Source organism: Eleutherodactylus coqui, chromosome 1 (assembly GCF_035609145.1).
Source record: "Eleutherodactylus coqui strain aEleCoq1 chromosome 1, aEleCoq1.hap1, whole genome shotgun sequence".
NCBI classification, from domain to species: Eukaryota; Metazoa; Chordata; class Amphibia; order Anura; family Eleutherodactylidae; genus Eleutherodactylus; species Eleutherodactylus coqui.
The window spans coordinates 190,529,605-190,551,579 of record NC_089837.1 but is presented as its reverse complement, the minus strand read 5'-3'; the positions used below and the strand labels follow the sequence as shown (position 1 = coordinate 190,551,579).

Here is a 21,975-nt window from a genome sequence, read left to right as displayed (position 1 = left end):
TTCATGAATGGGTGAGAGAGCTTCCTCTGATTGGTGAGGGCTGTGACCCATCAGAGGCAGCTCATTCAGCAGGCGGGGATTTTAAATCCCCGGCTGCTGGATACTACTCACAGCAGTTCAGGAGAACTGCCGCCGGCCGCAGCTGAACTCAGTCTGCGGGGACAAGGTGAGTATATATTTTTTTTTACTTTTTACACATTTTTGGATGATTTTCAGGGAAGGGCTTATATTTTTAAGCCCTTCCCGAAAATTCATCCCGAGATCGCCCGCAGCCCATTGCTTTCAATGGAGCCGGCTGTATTGAAGGCTCCATTGAATTCAATGGGCAAACATCATTCTTCTCATTTGTCTACTATATGTTCTCAATGGGGTCGGCGCTGCTGCCGCCGGCCCCATTGAGCGCATATAGAGGACACAAGGAATCGCAGATAGCAGCAGTCTGCGATTTCTTGTCCTATAATTTATCGGACAAGCGCATAAAAAGCGCCCATGTGTCCGATACCATTGCAAAGCAATGGTTCTATAAAATCTCCGATCATGTGCGCATGCGCAAATCACGTGAAAAAAAAAAAAAAAAAAAAAAAAAAATCGCCCGTGTGACCGAGGCCTTAAACACAATACAGGATTGTAATGGAATAAAGAAATTGTTTTGGACAAACATAACTAAAAACACACATGAATCTCAGAAATTATTATTCAGAAAAAAATTCCATGACTCATCAAATTCCAGATATTCCAGGTTTTCAATGAAGTGTATGAACCCTGATATTGTGGCTTTCGCTTGAGAAGTCAGTAATAAGTACAATAATTGTCTAACCTTATGCTTAGAAAGAGGTTCGTAATCTCCACCATACTTGGGTTTTGACAAAGGCAGAACTGGCACACGCATCGCACCGAGTGGTTGTCTTGAAAGGAATAGTGAGAACAAACAAACAAAAAACAGATAATTACATGTAGACTGAGGTTATAATTTTAAATTTGAACAAAAGCAAATTAAATTGTTTATAGAATTAAAACACACAGTGTTCACAATGTTTAATGCTTCGTAAAAGCAAAAACGGGACAAGCACCCCATGGCAACCCACCAGTGCATATTTCGTTTTTTCATCCCATCTCCTATTGCAAGGTGTTTGAAATTGCCAAACAATGCCCTCATCCATAGGAGGTTTACTTCCAAAATGCTCCATTCTCCAGATATTGATTCCTCTGCTCACTTGTTGTTTACTGCTTGTTGCCAAGGAAACAGACCATCTTTCTTATGGAAAGAAATAGCGGAGCACAAGAGTAGCTGGTGGACGGGCCGAAAGCTAATGCACATGCACTCCTGAGATCCCGGCCATACGTGCTGGCCTCCTCTGCTAATTATTTCCAAAGAACAACCGGAGGGCTGAAGAAACATCAACTGCAATATTTGAACAAAGGAGCATTTTGGAAATAAGCATCTTATGGATGAGGGCATTCTTTGCCGATTTCCAACACATAGAAATAGGATTCCCAAGATGGGAGTACCCCTTTAAACCTTTCTACAGAAGTTTCTAAAGATATTCCTTTTATCATTTTCCCATAAACTTTGTTTCAGTTTTCAAGACTTCTCCTTGCTCCTCATTCAATGGAACGTCATTGTTTACCCCTAGGCAATAAAAATGTGCCCATAGCTGTGTGGAGGGTACAAGTGCACTGCTCATTAGAAGTATTGCTGCAGTCATCTGTATGTCGGATGAATTCATAGATCGAAGAACAATGTAACAATATAGTACCTTTTAACGTTTGAGCTGGAAAAGAGGTCATTGCTGCTGACATCAGCTTCTGGAGAGGTGGAGGACTGTACAGGGACTCTGCCAAACTGACACATCTAGTGGGTAGAACAATAGAACAGGTTTAGTGTGTAATTACATAGACCGAGTACCAATATATAGGGCACACAGCAACATATCATTACCCTGTTAGGAACATTCACTGGGGTCTTCCTTGGCATTTCATCACATTCCTCAGGAGAGCTAAACTTCTGCCTACATTACATACAAAAAGTTTCAGTATGGAGACAGTAAATAAGTTATAACTTACAGATCACTTGGGGTTGTGACACTGGGACCCCTGCTAATCCTGAGAGCAGGTGGCCAACATGTCTCTTCAATGGGAGCACCAGGTTCAAGTGCCCAGCTATCTCCGGTGGTCCCATTGAAGCGAATCAAGAGACAGTGGAGAACACACTGTTTTTGGACATGTAGGGGTCCCAATGGTGGTACCCCCAAGGACCTAGAAGTTAATCACTAGCGTGTGAACAAGGGCTAATTTGTAATAAAAACAAAATCTAAAGTTAACTACCCAATTGAGAAGAGCATGTTGGCAGAGAGCTCCTCAGAGCTGTCACTGGGCATCTTTTGGGGCCTTCCTGGCACCGGGTTCTGGACATTTTCTCCATTTGTGTGGCTCAAAAACACTGTAAGAAAAGCCAATTTAATCCAAATGTGACATCACCAAATGCAGTCTAATGATTTAGCATCTCATTTATACTGTGGTTACTTACAGGACAAGTTTTCTTTATCTTCTTCAGAAATCAGCTGAGGTTTCTTCAACTGCAAGTTCTTCATAGCCAACGTGATCATTTCAGCTGGGACGGCTCTGCAATCCCTTCCTTTCTGGAGAATCTGCTTGCTCTTCTTAAAGTTCCCTGCCAAAAACACAGCCATAAAGTTGTGTCTTTATTCTTTCCTAAACAGGCTGCTACTTTCCAACCACAATGAAACTCAATATATCACAAGCAAGACACAGTCCACCTCTCCTGGGCTGTGCGGACACTGGAAATCTCAGGCAGCAGATATATTTTTATTTGTGAGGGGAAGGGGGTCTAGGTGAGGAGATTCCTATGAAAGGATAGAAAAAGGGGCCAGAAGCACTTAGTTTACTGCTGTGTCGCATCAGCATCTTTTGCCATTATAGGGGCTGATGGTTGTCAAAGGGACCAAGTTTAGTGATCAGTGGGCTCTCAGTACCCAGACCACTAATGATAGGTACATTTTACAGGCAAATTCCAGGGAAAACAAAAAATTCAAATAGGAGAATCTCACCTGAGAAATGTTCTAGATATAAACATTGTACACAGTATTCTCCTAGCGCCATGATATACTCAGCAGCTATACAGGTCACTGGTCCTCAGCCATGTGTACTAGCTGCCCGTGTAATTAGCAGCTAAACTACAGGTTACCGATCAGAATTCTGAGTGATGTGTATCATCCAGTATCTTGGACGAGAAGGAATGAGGACACTAGGACTAGGACATGCTGACTGTAGTGCATCCCACTGTTGCTAGTCCGACGGAAGCGCAATTGGGTTCAAGTATGGGGAATCAGGAGGTGGTCATAATAACGCGACTCAACTATAATATATCCATACGTGTATATATGCATTATAGTCGAGTCACATTATTATGACTACCTCCTACTTTCCCTGGTCCTCTAATTCCCCAGAAAGGAATACATTTTTTATAAATTTCTAACACACACACACACACACACACACACACACACACACACACACACACACACGTTTGTGGCACATGTACAATGGCAGTTTTAAACAAGCATTCTGAATATTTTTCAATATTTTTACTGCAAAGGCTAAAGCAAGTTTGTATGTAGCGCCATTCTTTTACTCAGATCAGGCACCATGCTGAAACCAGATGGACCCCATTATAAACTATCGGGGTTGGTTGAGTGCCAGTGATATGCATCCTATGAAACAAACGTAAATGTGAACAAAGCCTAACCAATTATAAAACGGACCATCAAACTAAATATACATGGGCACACAGAGCAGAATAAAATGTAGGTACTAAGTTACCTTCAGACCACTCAAACTGGGCAAAAGCAGCATGCACAAAAGCAAATTTTTTGCAGTTTGATCTTGCAAGCTGGAACTGGTCACGTGCTTCATCTGGATCTAGCAAGCTAAAAGAGCAGGACAGAGAATGACAATTAAGAAGGGAATAGATCACCATTGTTTAAAATTAATTAAAACTAGATTGCGAAACGTTTCCCTCAGTCTGTTTTTATTTTCTGATTGAAGAATTGTCTATTCTATTGTCCATACATGACTATGGGAGGGGCTGCCATCGTGCCTGAGCTACATCTAAAAGTACTTGGAGCATTTTAGAAATATGCTTTAGAGCAGCTTCAAGGGCCATGCACATAACGAACAGGAGGGAACCCATGAACTTGTATGGGAGACTGTTCTAGACATGCTCTGTGATCTGTGCAGGGGTTATTTTGAAGGGCATTAGATAGTTACAGCTTATACCCATTGTGAATGGTGGATCCTGTGCTATCTACATATAGGTGTTTAACTTTTTAGTGTAGTACTGCCTGAGATGACGGCTGCAAAGTTTTCTATACAGATCAGGAAGTATTAGACCATTATTATTGTGATCAGTAAGAAAAATGCAGGATTTAGGGAATTCTTAAAAACAGATTGTGACCCAAGAACAGAAAAAAAACCTCTTACAAATATGTTTAACATAAAAATGAGATTTATATAAGATTTTTGCACTTAACCGTAAAATCTCTCGTCTCGTTCATTGGGGGACACAGCTGAAGAACGTGGGTATAGCTACTGCCACTAAGGCCCCTCTCACACAGCTGTTCTTTCAGCGTTAAACGCTGTCAGAGGCTCCCATTGTCTTCATCAGAGCCTCTCAGACATGCGCTCTGTCGCAGCGCTGGACAGCAGTTTCCAGCGACGAAATTTTCAAGCGCTGTCTGTTCTAGGATTATGAACCCGAGGGGAGGAAGGCTTTCTAGTCTTCAATATGATGTTCCACAAATCCATGGGCTCAATACTAAAGCTTCGACCGGCATTCTGTTAAACGAAGCATGGACAAACATGGGTGTGGGTGTGGGGGGTGGCCGGAAGGGGAAGATCCTCTCAAAGAGGGAGTGGACGAGATCTGCATATCACATGCGGCAGGGCCAATCTTAGGCGATGAGAATCACCAAGAGCCCTTCCTTTCATCTTGATCTTCTGGAAGATGGTCTTCGGCGCAAGTTAAAGGAGATGTCCCGCGCCGAAACGGGTTTTTTTTTTTTTCAACCCCCCCCCCCGTTCGGCGCGAGACAACCCCGATGCAGGGAGGTAAAGAAAGCTCACCGGAGCGCTTACCTTAATCCCCGCGCTCCGGTGACTTCTCTACTCACCGCTGAAGATGGCCTCTTCCTCTGTGGACCGCAGCTCTTCTGTGCGGTCCATTGCCGATTCCAGCCTCCTGATTGGCTGGAATCGGCACGTGACGGGGCGGAGCTACACGGAGCTACACGGAGCCCCATAGAAGACTGCAGAAGACCCGGACTGCGCAAGCGCGGCTAATTTGGCCATCGGAGGGCGAAAATTAGTCGGCACCATGGAGACGAGGACGCCAGCAACGGAGCAGGTAAGTATAAAACTTTTTATAACTTCTGTATGGCTCATAATTAATGCACAATGTACATTACAAAGTGCATTATTATGGCCATGCAGAAGTGTATAGACCCACTTGCTGCCTCGGGACAACCCCTTTAAGAGATTTTTTCTTTTACCATTTCTGCCATGACCTTTGTGATGCCGGTTCCACTTTGATTTATGTATGCGACGGCCATCATGTTGTCTACTTGGACCCAAACTTGGAGACCTGTCAGTTGGGTGCAAAGCAATGCAGTGACAGGAGAATAGCCCGAAGTTCCATGACATTTCCATCACATTTATCAGGAGTGCGCCATGAGATTCCGCAGAGTACTCTACCCTCCTCCCCGCCGAAAAGACTGGCAAGTGCCGGCCATTGGAGAAATAAAAAGTAGCACCCCAAATGGATCTGTGGGGAATCCAGACACCAAAAAAGGGCACGCTGCAGGTGGATCTTTCAAATGAGAATAAACGGATATGTCCCGCTGCAAGAGAATGGTCCACTGGAGAGGCCAAGTTTAAAATTGGAATTGCCTTGAAGGGGGAAACCATCAGCCCCAGTACTCTCATGCAGTCACGAATGGTCACAGGATTCAGAAGTAGTTTTGGCAGCAATAGTATTACACATGTTGGAGAAACCCAGAAAATTCACAGTGTGTCTAGAGTGATGTGGAGACTTTCTAGGTTGGCACGACTGAGTTGGTGCTCTTAGGTCATCAAGATGACCACTTTTCTCCTGGAGAAAAGGATAGACATCACTGACACTAGAATCTTTGTGAAAACTTGGGGTGCTGTGACAAGCTCAAATAGAAGTGCCTAGAATTAAAAGGGATTTGACCGGATGGCAAGTCAAAGAAAATCACTGATGCGCTTGACAGATGGGGACATTAAGATAGGCATCCTTAACGTCAATCGATGACAGAAACTTCACGTGGATTTAATGAAAAAGGACTGAGGAAAGAGTCGCCAGGAAGGAGCCCTCGGTTTAAATGAGGGGCTTTTCCTTCTGTTTCTTTGAGATTTCCTTAATATCCAAGCTACAGGGGCTGGAGCAGTGAAAAGAGCGCAAATTGTTTTTTTCTTCTACAGAGCTCTTGAATGTCTGAGTTTGTTTTATAGTAGGTGCGTACTATTACCATCAGTGACCTCCGAGATATTCTCATCTACTCTGGCTTTAAAAAGTCTTGAGCCAACAAAAGACGGCCTTCTAAGGCCCTTTTGGAGGAAGCATCTGTCCTAGCCAGCGGTGAACCACCAAACAGTGTCCCACCTCGCGCACCAGAGGAGGCAAAGAAGCAGGGCAAAAGCTGTTGGTGGGCGGTAGAGACTCCGCTGCGAAGGACCTACTGGAGGTGTAGAAGAATGCAGTGTGTCTGTGGTGGTGGAGGGGTGGTGAAGTAAAGAGAATACTCACATTGTTGCAGAGTGGAGGAACCCTTACTCCGAGAAAGAAGCAAGGATTCCGTAGCTCCAGCAGTGTAAGCCCCTGCCTTTAATGAAAAAGGGAGTGCTCCGGTAACGGGGGACACTATAGCTGGTGTGTCACGTTCAAAGTAGGGCTTAATTGTACCTCCTTTTCTTGGATTAACTCATGGTTAACCCTGTTCTGTTTGCCCTCCTTTGGTGGGGTAACAGGGAGAATCCTGAATCCCTGCATTCCCTTCAATAATACAGGGATGCTTCCTACGGACACCAAGCTAACCAGTTTTAGCTGGAGGGGTATAAGCTAGGAGGAGGAGCTTACACTTTTCTGCATAGTGTCTGCCTCCTAGTAACAGTAGCTATACCCATGGTCTACAGCTGTCCCCCCTTCCCAATGAAACGGACGAAAAAGGTTATTATTTTGATGACACATTACCTTTAACGAACATAGATATTAGAGATGAGCGAGTACCAAAACGCTTGCGTGCTTGTTATTCGAGTCGAGCTTTTCGTAATATTCGAGAGCTCTATTCGAGTAACGAACCCCATTGAAGTCAATGGGGGACTCGAGCATTTTTGTATTGGACCCACCGGGTGCCTCTGCCTCTCTCTCCGCAAGCCACATACTGCTGTGGACATGCGGACGCTGGCACATCACAGCAGGAAGTGGTAATGCGGTGAGGGGTCAAAACGGGAAGGGGGGGCTCGAACTCTGTGTGGTACTCGCTCGAGTAACGAGCACCATCGAGTATACTAATACTTGAACGAACATCAAGCTCGGACAAGCATGTTCGCTCAACTCTAATAGAGATCATTACAATTAAATAACTCATTCAAGAATAAAAGGTGGAGTTCGAGTCACTCTTCACTGCTCCACTCTTCTGTGACAATACATTTTATTGTTGGATAAGGATATTGATGACGATTATCAATAAAAAAATAAAATAACTATATATGTATCTTACTGCCTCACTCTTTAGAGGCTTTGCAAACCAATATCCGCACATCGAACGCGCGAGAGAGACAGCGCGAATAAATCCTCATACTTACGCTTTCAACTCTGCATATCGCACCAAGATTTTGGCGTAGCTCTCGTTATGGCTGTGTTTTTCTGGAGAAAGCACTTCAACAGCTTGAGTGTAATTATCAATTAGTTTATTCAGTAGCATCCTATCGCTCTGTGGCAAGCCGGTACTCTCCAGTTTTAAGAGGGAAATCAGCCATTCTTCTGGGGTTTTTAGGGTTAATAGATGATTAAAGACACCCGAGTGCTCTGTGATGAAGAGAAGTCATACATCAATAGCCGCAGGAATATCAACATATCCTTCGCATCAACATATACACCAATTAGCCATAACATTAAAAGGAAGAGGGAAGAGAACATTGACTGTGTTGTGACAAAGATTGGCTACATGAAGGGATACATTAACCCCTTAAGGACATGACCTATCTTGGCAATGAAGACGCAACATTTTTGGGGGGATTTTGACCTCCTCTATTCAAAGGCCATAACGTCTTTATTTTTCTGTCAATATGTCCATATGAGTGCTTGTTTTTTGCAAGGCGAACTGTAGCTTTTGTTGGTACCATTTCTGGGTACATATAATGTATTGTAAAACATGTTATTGCTTTTTAATGGCAGAGAGGTGGGGAAAAAAAATCATCAATTCTGCCATGTTTTTTTTCCTTTACAGCATTAGGCCGCTTTCACACAGGCAGGTCGAATTCCGCACGCGGGAGCCTGCAGCGGAGTCCTACTCTGTGCCCGGCCATTCGCAGTACAGATTTTTTTTTTGTAAAACTCCTGCTTTTCCTGCGCAAATTAGACGGTTTCCATTGACTTCAATGGAAGCTCTCCATGCAAGAACCGCAGTAAAATGGAGCATGCTGCGATTTTTTATCCGTAAGTGGAAACCGTAATTGTTTTCCGCTCATGTGCATGAAGAATCATTTTTCAATAGCATGCCATAGAGGGTTATTGCTGCAGAATCCGAAGGACAACACCTCTTCCAGATTCCGCAGCTAAAATCCTCCCGTGTGCACGAGGCCTTAATCATACAGCATAAATTACATTTTTTTTTCCCTGCAGGTTGGTACGATTACAACTATACCAATTTTTAATTTTTTTTATTTTTTTTTCTAACATCACTGCATTCAAAGTCCCATAACGTTTTTTAGATTTCCATGGGCGGAGGTCTGTGAGATCTTGTTTTTTGGGCGACCCTTTTTGGGGTATAAACAGCTTTTTTGATTACTTTTATTGCATTTTTGGGGGGAGACAAAATTAACAAAATAAGCATTTTGTCTCTGCCTATTTGCAGTTTTTGCCGTGCATGATAGTGTGTTTAGTTTATTGTAAAGGTCACTACAGATACAATGATACCATATATGTGGGTTATTTTTAATTTTCTATATAGAGGGGAAAAAAGTGTGCCAAAAAAAGGTTTTTTTTGTTTGTTTTTTTATGTTTCTGTAGGGAACAAACCAGAAAGGCTCTGATCACTACAATAATGCATTGCAGTACTTCTGCAATGCATTATCCCTCACAAAAGTGATCACAGGCCATGGCAAGCCTGGACACCAGTGTCTGGCATCCAGATGTCATTACTATCATTTGGCACTGTGCGATTATATAGCAGAGGGCCAGTGATGTCACAGAGAGACATTGATCGCAGCCTGTAAGGGAATAACAGCAGAGATCAGTGTTCTCACCAATCCCTACTGTTGCAGAGGGAAGCCGTCTGCCAATCACAGCTGGCTCCCACTGTGGGATGGCGTGAACTCACTTCTGAGCCCGTGACACCCACAGGACGTAAGTTTATTATAGGAACCCAATGCACAGTGATGCATGTGAAGAGCAAAGACTAGCCCATGTGGTCTGAGCCTTCAGAACAGTTACTGTAGCACAAATTGCTGTACAAGGTATTGTTGGCCCTGATAGAAAGATGTCAGAACATCTCACAGACTCGTGTAGGAGAGCACATGGGACTCTGAAGAGAGCCAGATTTATGTGCGACTCAATCTTCAGAGGGGGGGGGGGGGGGTTGCGGTGGGAGATCTCTCACTCTCTACCCCCCCCCCCCCCCCCCGCTCACTCCCGCAACTCACCTCTCTTCCCCGCCGGCACCCGAATCTTTAGAGACGAGCGGGCAGGTACTCGCATAAGGCACTAATCGCTCGAGTAGTTTGCCCTAGCGAGTACGCTCGCTCATCTCTAGCAATTATATATTTAATATACAAGAAGTCATTGGTAAATTGCAAGTGTATTTCAAGAGATATAATAAAATCCCACACAAGGTGCAAGAAGAGCTTCAGAAGATGCCGTTCAGACAATAGGTGACTATACCGGCATCCTAGTACCGCTGCTTACCTGTAGTGTCGGCAGAAGATTTAGTGAAGGTCAGCTCATCCGTCCAGTTATCCTCATTACCATACTTGGTCTTGAAACTCTTAACTCTATCCAAAATAGAGGCAATCTTTAATTTCCGTTCACTTATATCTTCATCCTCCATTTTAGACAAATCTAAACTAAGAAAGACAATGTCCAGTTAGCAGACTTCACAGGGGAGATGCTGAAGGCAAGCAGATGAGGTAGCTATATTATAATGGGAATATTAAGGGAGTTTCATGAAGACTGTCCTCGAAAATATATCCTATCCTCATGAAAATCTGTGCTAGAATCAATGGTGGTCTGTCGGGGGTCCTGAGCCCGGTCACCTTGTGTGTCCTCATGCACCCACTGGTCCCAACACCATCTAACAGTCTGGTGAGAACGGCCGGTGAGGGACAATTCATCGATACGACCATCCAGCTTCTCATATCCCAATACTGCGCCCCCCTCAGACTCTGGTAACAGGGTGACATCTCTTTTCCGCGTCATAGAGGTGTCTAGTGGTCAACAAGCTCTACACAAGCGGAAGAGGTCACTACACACAAGGAGCCTCCGAGAGCCTTTTATAGGCCAGTGGGGAACATGGCTTTAGGTCCTCAGGTGACAAGACCGTTCATCTAATCACCACAGCGCTAATCATTTACAGAGCTGCCTGAGATGGAACTGCATGCCAAGTTTTGCAGCAAAACAACAACTTCTCCTGGGTGCGAGATTTATGTAATTTTTATTTTTTTTACACACAAAGTGTAGAAGCAGCAGTAAGGAATGTAGCGGTGATTTTAGGGAGACAGCCATATAAAGATATAAGGTACATGAAGGCTCAATGGGTGGTAAAGAAGGCATAGGGAGTAGTTTTTTTCCTACTTTTTCAGCAAAATTGACTGATAGAAAGCGCTTTTAAATCAGATCCATGTTGTATATCAAAAAATAGGTAATGAATGTATGATTGCTGGAGGTAAAACTGCCAGGACCCCCACAGAGAACTCTCCTCTAGCTGCAACCCCCTCTCTCCGCGCCATGAGCGATCCAGCAATACTCGCTTCTTTGTAACAGCACGGGAGTGAGTATATGCAGGGGCGAGTATCGGAAATGGTTTGCCCAACACTCGTCTCGTGTAAAAAGGCCTTAACAGTGGTCATGCACATCCCTGCTCCACTCGCTAGGGGGAGATGTAGAGAAGCGATCAGTGTTTTTGTGGGAGAACCCCCTTAAGAACCTCCTGCACTATTAAAGGGGTTGTCTCGTGGCGAAAGCGAATTTTTTTTTTTTTAAATGGACCCCTGCATTATGTATGGCTCATATTTAATGCACGATGTATATTACAAAGTGCATTAATATGGCCATACAGAAGTGCTGAACCCCACTTGCTGCCGCGAGACAACCCCTTTAACAGCCCTCTCTAAATTTCCTATGACCTGACCTATATGCACAGAAAGTTTTACTCAGTCACATCACAGTATAGGCTTGGGTCTCACAAACTGTCACAATGCAATGATAGGTGTAGTAGTACTCGCTTAGGTGACAGTTTGTTCAATGTTTGTGCACATCTAGTATTCCTGCACTGGGAAGATTTTATGACAAGCAACGGATTCATTCTTTATCAAGACTCATAATGACTATCCTCATGAGATGAACATCTACAAGGACATTTATAAAAGGACTACCATCCCACCACAATTGATGACCAAATCACCAGAGCCACCAGGATACCCAGAAATCAACTACTCCAATACAAGGAGAAGGAAAGAAACAATCAATTTTGTGCCGCTAGTAGTGACCTACAATCCGCAGCCAGAGGTACTATGGAAAACTGCAAAGAAACTCCATCATACCCTACACAAGGATGAAAACCACATTCCCGGACCCTCTGCTTCAGTGTTACAGGCAGCCTCCAAATTTGAGGAACTGTATAATCAGGAGTGCATTGCCCTCTGATACACAAAAAGGAACTTATCCCTGTAATGTAAGGAGCTGTAAGACCTGCACACATGTACTGACTGCGGACAGGATACAAATCCCCAACACACAGCAAGACTATAAGATCCCAGGGACATTCACATGTCCATGTTGTGTACCTGATCCAAGGCAGTGAATGTCCTGTTGGGGGGCTTTATATCGGGAAACAGGACAAAAACTGAGAGTCAGGACGATGTCTCATCGCCACACAATTAAAGAAAGACGGAATTCCCTGCGGCCGAGCACGTTTTAGTCACAGACACAACATAGTGGGAAGTATGAGAAATCTATAGCAGAGATAACACGCTGGCCTGGTGACCCCCAGCGCAAGGACCAATCAGGGGCAGCACTGATTGAATGACAGCTGAGAGCTGCCCCTGATTGGTCCTTGTGCTGAGCCAATCAGAGGCAGCACTCACTCACCCATTCATGAATGGGTAAGTGAGAGCTGCCTCTGATTGGTGAGGGCTGTGACCGATCAGAGGCAGCTCATTCAGGCAACTACGGCTGTGGGGACAAGGTGAGTATATATATTTTTTTTATTTTTACACATTTTTGGATGGTTTTCAGGGAAGGGCTTATACGTTTAAGTCCTTCCTGAAAATTCATCCTGCGCTCGCCGGCAGCCCATTTCTTTCAATGGAGCCGGCTGTATTGCTGGTACCATTTTGGGGAATGTACAGCTTTTTTGATCACTTTTATTGCATTTTTTGTGAGGCAAAATGCTAAAAATTAGCATTTTGCCTCTGTTTTTTACCTTTTTTTTTTTACGCTTTTTGCCGTACAAAATAAAAAAAGTGTGTTCAACTTTTTGTACACGTCGTTACGGACACGTCAATACCCAATATGTGGGGTTTTAATTTTTTTTTTTTTACCTTTTTTTATGCTAATATTAGAAAAAGCATAAAAAAGGGTTTTTTTACATTTTTTTTTAACATTTTTACAGATAGTCCCCGACTTGCGAACATTCGACTTACGAATTTCGCTAGATACGAACTATCTGTACAGCACAGTATGATGTAATGCTATGGCATTACATCATACTGTGCAGGGACCGGGCAGGCTTCTATCAAGCCTGATGGAAGCCTGTCCGGTCACACCGCGGTTGCTGGGCAGCCGGGGGCCTTCTGAAAGGCCCTAGGGCTGTCTATGCAGAGCGCCTATCAAGCCGTGCGCTTGATAGGCACTCTGCATAAGCAGCCCTGGGGCCTTTCAGGAGGTCGCCGGCTGCCTAGCAACCACACAGCATTCCGCGATCTCATCATGGGACGCTGTACGGGCCCCCTGAACGTCGGGTGCAGGCTGTTTCTTACAGCGGGCACCCGGCGGCAGCAGTTCCGACGAGCCGCGCCGCTCGTCAGAACTGTTAACACTTTAAATGCCGCTGTCAGAGCGGTATTTAAAGTGTTAACAGTTCCGACAAGCGCCACGGCTCGTCGGAACTGCTGCCGCCGGGTGCCCGCTGTAAGAACAGCCGACACCCGACGTTGTATGGAGCGGGATCCACCCGCGATCCCCTCCATACAACCATTTGTTCGACTTGCGAACAAAACGGACTTGCGAACGGGCTCCCGGAACAGAACCTCTTCGCAAGTCGGGGACTAACTGTATTTTCTTTTTTTTTTCTCTATTTGAGTCCCTCTGAGGGACTTGCAGCACTGTGCCTATGATTGCTGTCATAAGCTACTGCTCTGCCATGCCTTATCGCTTATACAGCGATCATAGGCAATACAGGACGCCAGTGTCTGGCGTCCTGTTGCCATGGTGACAGGCCGGGCTCTCGCGATGACATCGCGAGAGCCGGCCGGAGACACAGAGGGAGCGCGATCCCTCTGTGAACGCTTTCCCTGCCGTGATCTACTTAGATCGCGGCAGGGAAGGGGTTAACAGCGGGGGGGCGCTCCTCCGATGCTGTCAGTCACAGTCGGCGTCCTGCTGCGGGATAGCGCGAGGTCAGTCATGATCTCGCGCTATCCCGATGACGTACCGGTACGTCATTTTGCGCGAAGCACCAGCCTGCCATGACGTACCGGTACGTCATTTTGCGCGAAGGGGTTAAAATCATACCTTTGGAATATTTCATATTAAAGGGGTTGTCCCGCGAAAGAAAGTGGGGTATACACTTCTGTATGGCCATATTAATGCACTTTGTAATGTACATTGTGCATTAATTATGAGCCATACAGAAGTTATTCACTTACCTGCTCCGTTGCTGGCGTCCCCGTCGCCATGGTGCCGTCTAATTTCAGCGTCTAATCGCCCGATTAGACGCGCTTGCGCAGTCCGGTCTTCTCCCTGGTGAATGGGGCCGCTTGTGCCGGAGAGCTGGTCCTCGTAGCTCCGCCCCGTCACGTGTGCCGATTTCAGCCAATCAGGAGGCTGGAATCGGCAATGGACCGCACAGAGCCCACGGTGCACCATGGGAGAAGACCCGGGGTGCATCGTGGGTGAAGATCCCGGCGGCCATCTTGGTAAGGTAAGTAAGAAGTCGCCGCAGTGCGGGGATTCGGGTAAGTACTAAAGCTTTTTTTTTTTTAACCCATCCCTTGGGTTTGTCTCGCGCCGAATAGGGGGCCTATTGAATAAAAAAAAAAAACGTTTCAGCGCGGGACAACCCCTTTAAGTGTCAGTATCAACTTGCTTCCTCTCACTCACCCCCTACCGGCTCAAGTCACTGGCCCTGCCAGCAACGCTGCCAGCTCCTCTCACTGCCCCTGCCGTCTCTGTAGCAGTTAACCGCTGCCGGCTCCTTTCAGTCACCCCCTGCCAGCGCTTTAGTGGTTAACTGCTGCTGGCTCCTGTCAGTCACCCTCTGCTGCCTCCTGTCCCTGCCGGCGCTTTAGCGGTTAACTGCTACGGGCTCCTGTCAGAACTTCTTCTTGCTGTAGCGGAGTGGTGAATAGCAGGACCTGAAGGGGAGAGAGCCGTGCAGCCAATCGGGGACTGAGGGCGTCACCTGGCTATCAAACAACCTTATCCTTGTCGACACCCTCCACTTCTGGTGTCGAGAAGGTACAATAGAACCCTCATCCCGTTCTGGTATTGTTTTAAGTGCAAATTAATCACGTGTATATAACACACACCTTAATCTTTTGCATTAAGGCTGCCTGTACACGGCTGGTGACCCCTGCATACCTGTCCAGCTTCTTTCCTCTGCTGTGGATGTGCGGGCCAGCACGCCAATGCACATGTGCAGTACACACAACGCCGCACCGTCGCTAGGCGATGACACAGATCCCGCAACCATTCTGCAATGATGATTGCGGAATGGACGTGGTGACTTAAACGAAAGCAGTCCGTGCAGAACTTGCACAAGATCGCAGCATGCTGCAATTTCTTCATTGCAAGCGGAAAATCGCAATCGATTTCCACTCGTAGACATGAAATTGCGTATTGCCATAGCATGCTATGGGGTGGAATCCAGAGGCGAATGCCGCTCCAGAATTCGCAATGCTAATCCACCCATGTGCAGGTGGCCTAAAGCTGAGAAAAGTCCTGAATAGGTATGAAAGCTCGCTATAACATCATGTATTTTTGTAAGCCATTAAAAGGTATCATATCAACAAGATTACTTGGTTTCTCTTACTGAGAACAATTACCTTATTCTCATTCTTCACCTCTATGATGGACCACTGTTCATATTTATGCCATGATTTTTTGCACCGCTGCTTCCACTTTGCCCTCCCAGTGAGTCCTTGTGTACACTGGTTGCACAGTGACATCCCTGTATATACAACCAACGTCCTCCCTCAGCAGCCCAAGACTGATTATCACCAGCGACATCCGATATACAGGGTTAGGAGTATTCTCCCCTAGCTTATGTGACCTGTATACGGGACGTCACTGGGCCGGAATCCAACCAAGTCATGTCACATGCTGCACCAATAGGGCGATGACGCACATTTGATGGTTAAGTACCATATATTTAGCACTATAAAAGGCACTTTTTGGCAATTAAAAAAAATTCTGCTAAAAAGTCCCTCAGTCTTCTAGTCCGGGGGTGTGGTGTCATTTAGTGCCAGGCCTCACTGCTACCTATAAAGTCAATCAGTCACCAGGTTCATGTTGATGGAACCACAGGGAAGCCCATTACCCACATGGATGTTTTATTCTGATACGCCGCCGGCATCTCCCACCCAGATCATGTAGATTGACAGCTCTCTCCCTATACACAGAAGGGGAGAGAGCTGGCAGTCTACACAATGCAGGCAGGGAGAAGTCAGTGCGGCTTATCTCCGAAACTCAAACTTCAAGGTGTATTCAATAATACATCCAAGGGGGCAACAGGCTTCCCTGTCCTAGGGCCGATGCTGCCCATGGTGTGGGTTGTATGAACATGAAATCCCCTTAATGATAGGGCATAGTATTAATAACGAACTTTTCCCGATCATTCTGAGAAGGAACGGTGTAGACTTGTTTGTGCCTTTTCCTCCCATAACCGAATCCCAGGAAGGGGATCTGAAGAGGACTATCCATACTTGTAGTTCTTTGCACATTGCCGCTGAGGCCCGCAAATCTACGCTTCTGTGCAGGGCGTACAAAATGCTAATGAAGTGCCAACCATCCAGTGAGTGGTTCACACATTGGGATCGCTCCGGCTTCCTCCTCACTACTGATGAGCCATCCAACCACCTTGAGCTGGAGAATCTGTGCACATGGCTGCATTTACGTATATATGGCGACTAGGATGGACGGGGTCTCATCAATCACTAGCGAAGGGACAGAGTTTTGGCTGAATGAGAGGAAAGAACTGGACCAGTCCTGGTGTGAACTGTCCATGCCATGCTCTGCACTTAATTAGCATTTCTCACACAATCGCTCATATAATTAAAGGGGTTGTCCCGCGGCAGCAAGTGGGGTTATACACTTCTGTATGGCCATATTAATGCACTTTGTAATATACATCGTGCATTAAATATGAGCCATACAGAAGTTATTCACTTACCTGCTCCGTTGCTAGCGTCCCCGTCGCCATGGTTCCGTCTAATTTCGGTGTCTTCTTGCTTTTTTAGACGCGCTTGCGCAGATGGGTCTTCTCCCTTCGGCTCCGCTCGGCACCATTGGCGTTTTGGCTCCGCCCCCTTGTACGCGTCATTGCGTAGCTCCGCCCCCGTCACATACCGATTCCAGCCAATCAGGAGGCTGGAACCGGAACACGCCATGGGGCGGAGCTACGCGGTGACGCGTACAAGGGGGCGGAGCCAAAACGCTGATGGTGCCAAGCGGAGCCGAAGGGAGAAGACCCATCTGCGCAAGCGCGTCTAAAAAAGCAAGACGACACCGAAATTAGACGGAACCATGGCGACGGGGACGCTAGCAACGGAGCAGGTAAGTGAATAACTTCTGTATGGCTCATATTTAATGCACGATGTATATTACAAAGTGCATTAATATGGCCATACAGAAGTGTATAACCCCACTTGATTTCGCCAGACAACCCCTTTAATGCCCTTTTGGATTGGATGAATGTTAGGCAAACGATGCCCGACACTCGTCCCCGCACATACTAACTCCCATGCTCTGCTCCTGCACAGGAGCTAGTATGGCTGGCTCACAGCGGGGAGGCTGGAGATTTCTCGCCTCTCGCTCCCCCACCCCTTTCCATTGACTTAACATAGCGGTTGTTTAGTACTGAACAGCTGCTATTTACACTGAGCGATCAGCTCATCGTCCATCGTTTATGCAGCATAAGTGTTTGCCCGACATTCGTCCAGTCTAAATGGACCGTTAGTCTGTTCAAAAGAATGGAGTTTATATTCATGTAAGCGTTGTGCATCTCGAAACGTACAAAACTCATGTGAGATTCATGCTCAAGTGGATGTACCTCAAGTCCCATACTGACCCCAGTTACTGGACTAATGTAAACTAGGTTTTACAGGAGTTTTCCAAAGTTATTGATTGGTACTGTTGTATCTTGTCCCCACCGGAAGGAGGGGTGGAGACAACGATTTGTCCAGCAGGAGTGGAAAGGAACGCCCACAGCTGATTGGACTACTTGCCAACAGTGACTTACTGCAGGCGCCCACCGTACACCAGGTGGGTTACGTAGAGGCCAATAGCGGGGCTGACTATGTTCATGCTGGCACAAGACAGCGGCTGACCCGTGGGACGGCGATACAGAGGATGGCGGCAGCACAGCTGGATGACATAGCAGCGCTGATGACAGCTGCGCCTGAGGGAACATTGAGAGCGGGGGACGAAAACGGAAGCAGAAAAAGCAGAGTGCCAGTCAAGCTGACGGGTGACGGACTATTAGCCAGCCGCAGATAGGGGACACAGAGCATTGAATACAGTGCTTTTTTGGTGAAGGGAGGCCGCTGGCCCCAGTCACATCGGGGGACGGACAGCAGCAGGGCAGAGAGGACAGAAGGAACAGCGGCGATGAAAGTGACAGCTGACAGGCTGTTAGACCGCCGCAGATGGGGGGCACTGACAGCGGCTGTGGACACAGCACAGGGAGCTCTGATGGCAGGCCGCCAGGTAGGAGCAGATGCTGTGAGACGCGCTAGTCGGGGGACAGTCAGTGCAGCCACAGAAGTAAGCACGCAGCTGTCCTAGAGGGTACAGAGCGGCACACTGGGTCGGCTTTAGCGGCGGAGGATAAAGACAGACACTAGAGCGGGGTAGCAGTCAAGGGACATTGTATGGCAGAGACTCCCTATAGTGTAAGGAGCGCGGCTGATAGCCCATCAGCAGCCAATCCGCACCTGTGGCGGTCCCCTGCCTGTCAAGCTGCCCAACCCTTGTCTCCACCGCTCCTTGTGGAGACAAGATACAACAATACCTTATTGATTGTATAAAGTTTTGGGTTCTTCATGCCTAAAGTGATATAAAATCAACACTCACAGTGCTACCAGACCACCACGGCATCTGACAGGTGACGTCACCAGGCCTGATGATGTCCCGTAAACCTAGGCTTCCAATGTAAAAGTGCCAAGGCAAGTTTATGGGATGCCCCTGACATTCCTAATGGCTGCAGTGATCACATGGGTAAACAGAGGAGCCCGGTGTACACAGAGAGGGGTGTCGGGGGGAGCAGCACACAGCAGGAGCTATTACTGTTTGGCTGTAAAAAAAATAATGTGTAGTTGTCCCCCACCTTCCACTGATGTCAGGGGTTCTTGGAAAACCCCTTTAAAGGGGTTGTCCAGCTGTACACCATTGATGGCCAATCCCAGCCCAGAACCCCTGCTGATCTGCTGTTCTCATCAATGGGAACTTTGCCTGTAATACCAAGCCTGACCACTGCAGTGATAACGGAGCTGACTGCTTCCTGCACAAATTTACTCAATGCACAATGACAGAGAACAGCTGATCAGTGGGGTCCCAGGTGGCAGACCCCTGCTGATCTACTACTGAAGATCCTAAGGGCTAAGCTGTCAGCGATTTACAACTGGGCAACCGCTAGTGACAGTTTGCCCTTAAGCCGGCTGTATACATAAAACGCATCGGTGCGGGATCCTCCGCAGTAAGGCGCTCACCAGTACCAGGCTAACCCGGGCAATAAGGGCACAGCGAACAGAAACAAGTGGAGACACGGGGGTTGTGCCCAGATCCAAGTGATCTGCTGAATGTAGCCGATCACAGGTGACATAGGACAGTCGGCAGACCAGTAGTCTGCGGGCTGATAGCACGTATGAGCAGGTTATTCTCACTACTAGGTGGATACGAGAAGATCAGCCGTTAGTGGGGCAGCTGTTCTACTCCCAGCGGCAGCACTTACAGCCTGCACTGAGGAGGATGGCGAGAGGACAACGGCTGCAGCCGGTCACTCCATCCCCAGCCACGTCCGTGCAGGAGGCAGGAAGGACACAACCCACAGGAGGACGGGATCCGCTGGGAATGACTACAGCGCCCACACTGCCGGCCGCAGCCCCACGGAAGCAACCCCTTCCCCACGCACCTGTCAGCCCCCGTTACTCTCACTGTCCTACAGCAGCCTGGGAGGTAACGGCGGAGAGTCCAGGCACCCTTTCCAGACGGTCAGCACCTCAGCATCAGCTCCGTGCAGCACAACCGGCCGTTAGTTTCAAACTCCCCACATTCTCAGTAGTACGATACGATTGGTCGCCGCAAAAGGAACCGGAAGTAGCGACATTGCCCTTACTTGTCTCCCGCGGCCATGTCTGTCTAGGGCAGTATTTTATTTACGTGCACATGCGGAGATACCTATATCTTTGCGTCACTCATGACTATTAAATGACTGAAGTCGGAATACTGAAAAAACAATGTTATGTGCTGCTGGATATCTGTTTATCCTGCATACTGCGTTTGGCACCCGTTCACAGGCCTCGGGACGGCTGAGCACAGGAGGCAGCCGGAACCCCGGACACATACTAGCCTTTTACTCCCCACTTCTACACAAGCCAACCTAAACAACCAATCACCGTGAATCAGCCAACTCGAATAACCAATCACCGTGAATCAGCCAACTCAAATAACCAATCACCGTGAACGAGTAAATCCAAACAACCAATCAGGTTGTGAATGGTGTGGATTTGGGGAGTAATCTAGATATATACACCCCAGATGCTTCATGGGCTGCAGTTAGTAAGGCAATATGAATGTGGCCGGAGGTCTTTAACAATCCGTGCGTTTTTAAAAAGAAAGTGTTTTTTAATTGCAGTAGAAAACTGCAACAAAAAGTGCCACATGTGAACAGGGCCTCACACCTCCAGCAATGGGGCCCGCTAAACCCGGATTGTGAATAGATTGAAATGGCAAAAAAGGCCACTGAAGAGTTCTCTCTTTTCAGGTCATTCTGGCTGTTTTATGCCAATTCATGTGTGAATAAGTCACCCTGAGGGCTCATTCTTATTGTCACTGTGTATTACACATGCATATTTCACATGGTAGCATACAGTGAATGGAGGCAATGAAAGTCAGTGGGCACTGCGTATTGATACGCAGGGGAAATAAATCGCGGCATGCTCTATTTCTGCACGTATCATACGCAGCACTAGAATGAAACGCTGTCCCTACGCAGGCATTGTGTACAGGCAGTGTTTCCATACACATCCCTGCTCTGAACAGAGACGGACATAGAAAGAGAAAAAATCACAGTGTGGATGTCCGTGACGTCAGTGCCAATCACAGCTCACATGCGGTCTCTGCCGGAAGAGCGTATGGGCTGTAATGTGTACAACGCTGCAGGAGACTTGTAGCATTGTACGCATACGCCCGTGTGAACGAGCCACTACTGAACTTTTGCACCATTCTTATTGAATCACCCTGTATAAACAGTAGGTCACCTGCCTGAGGAAACAGAGGGGTCACGGTTCTGTTGGACAGCTCAGTATCCAAATCCCTTTGGGCTCCTACCAGGCAGTAAATAAGCCCTTATGTAATTTGAGGCACATCAATGTTCAGTCTTTAGAGGTATCAGTGTGTGACTAGATGGTGCAGAGACTCTCCAGCAGATAGCATCTGCTGCTCTCACTACTGGCAGTCCTTTGTGTCCAATGGTGACCTCACTAAGAAGTATAGGTGTTGGCAATGGCCAAGAGGGCAGAATACATCGTCTTCACACATTGAGCATCTCTGATCATTTTAATTCCTTCCCCCAAAGTATGAAGGGGACATGTGAAGTGGCTTCTAGTGGGTTGATCTCTTAGATTTATGACCTATCTTGCAAGAAGCAGTAGTCCGTCAGAGATGTGAGGGGCTAATCTCCCCTGAGATAGCGGAATATTCCAATTTTTCCACACCATCACCTGTACGTGAATTGGCTGTTATATGAACATGTAGTAACCGTACATATCTTACTGTCTTAGGGC

At 46.8% G+C, this 21,975-nt stretch overlaps 1 protein-coding gene across 2 annotated transcripts in view; it reads right to left on the bottom strand.

Annotated features, from left to right (window-relative positions):
• TTK (TTK protein kinase) overlaps positions 1 to 20,241 on the bottom strand; it is a 42,179-nt gene extending 21,938 nt beyond the window's left edge. The window contains exons 1-9 of one of the 2 annotated variants that reach the window (XM_066604916.1): positions 20,103 to 20,241; positions 10,223 to 10,375; positions 7,903 to 8,125; positions 3,841 to 3,947; positions 2,528 to 2,671; positions 2,326 to 2,440; positions 1,940 to 2,009; positions 1,758 to 1,852; positions 818 to 905 (exon numbers count right to left, since the gene is read on the bottom strand). In XM_066604916.1, coding sequence (XP_066461013.1) covers positions 818 to 905; positions 1,758 to 1,852; positions 1,940 to 2,009; positions 2,326 to 2,440; positions 2,528 to 2,671; positions 3,841 to 3,947; positions 7,903 to 8,125; positions 10,223 to 10,364 — 984 coding nt within the window. In that variant the 5' untranslated portion in view covers positions 10,365 to 10,375; positions 20,103 to 20,241. Of the gene's footprint in view, positions 1 to 817; positions 906 to 1,757; positions 1,853 to 1,939; positions 2,010 to 2,325; positions 2,441 to 2,527; positions 2,672 to 3,840; positions 3,948 to 7,902; positions 8,126 to 10,222; positions 10,381 to 20,102 lie in introns of both variants that reach the window. The other variant, XM_066604910.1, reaches the window with a different exon arrangement.
• Between the last annotated feature and the right edge of the window lie 1,734 nt (positions 20,242 to 21,975).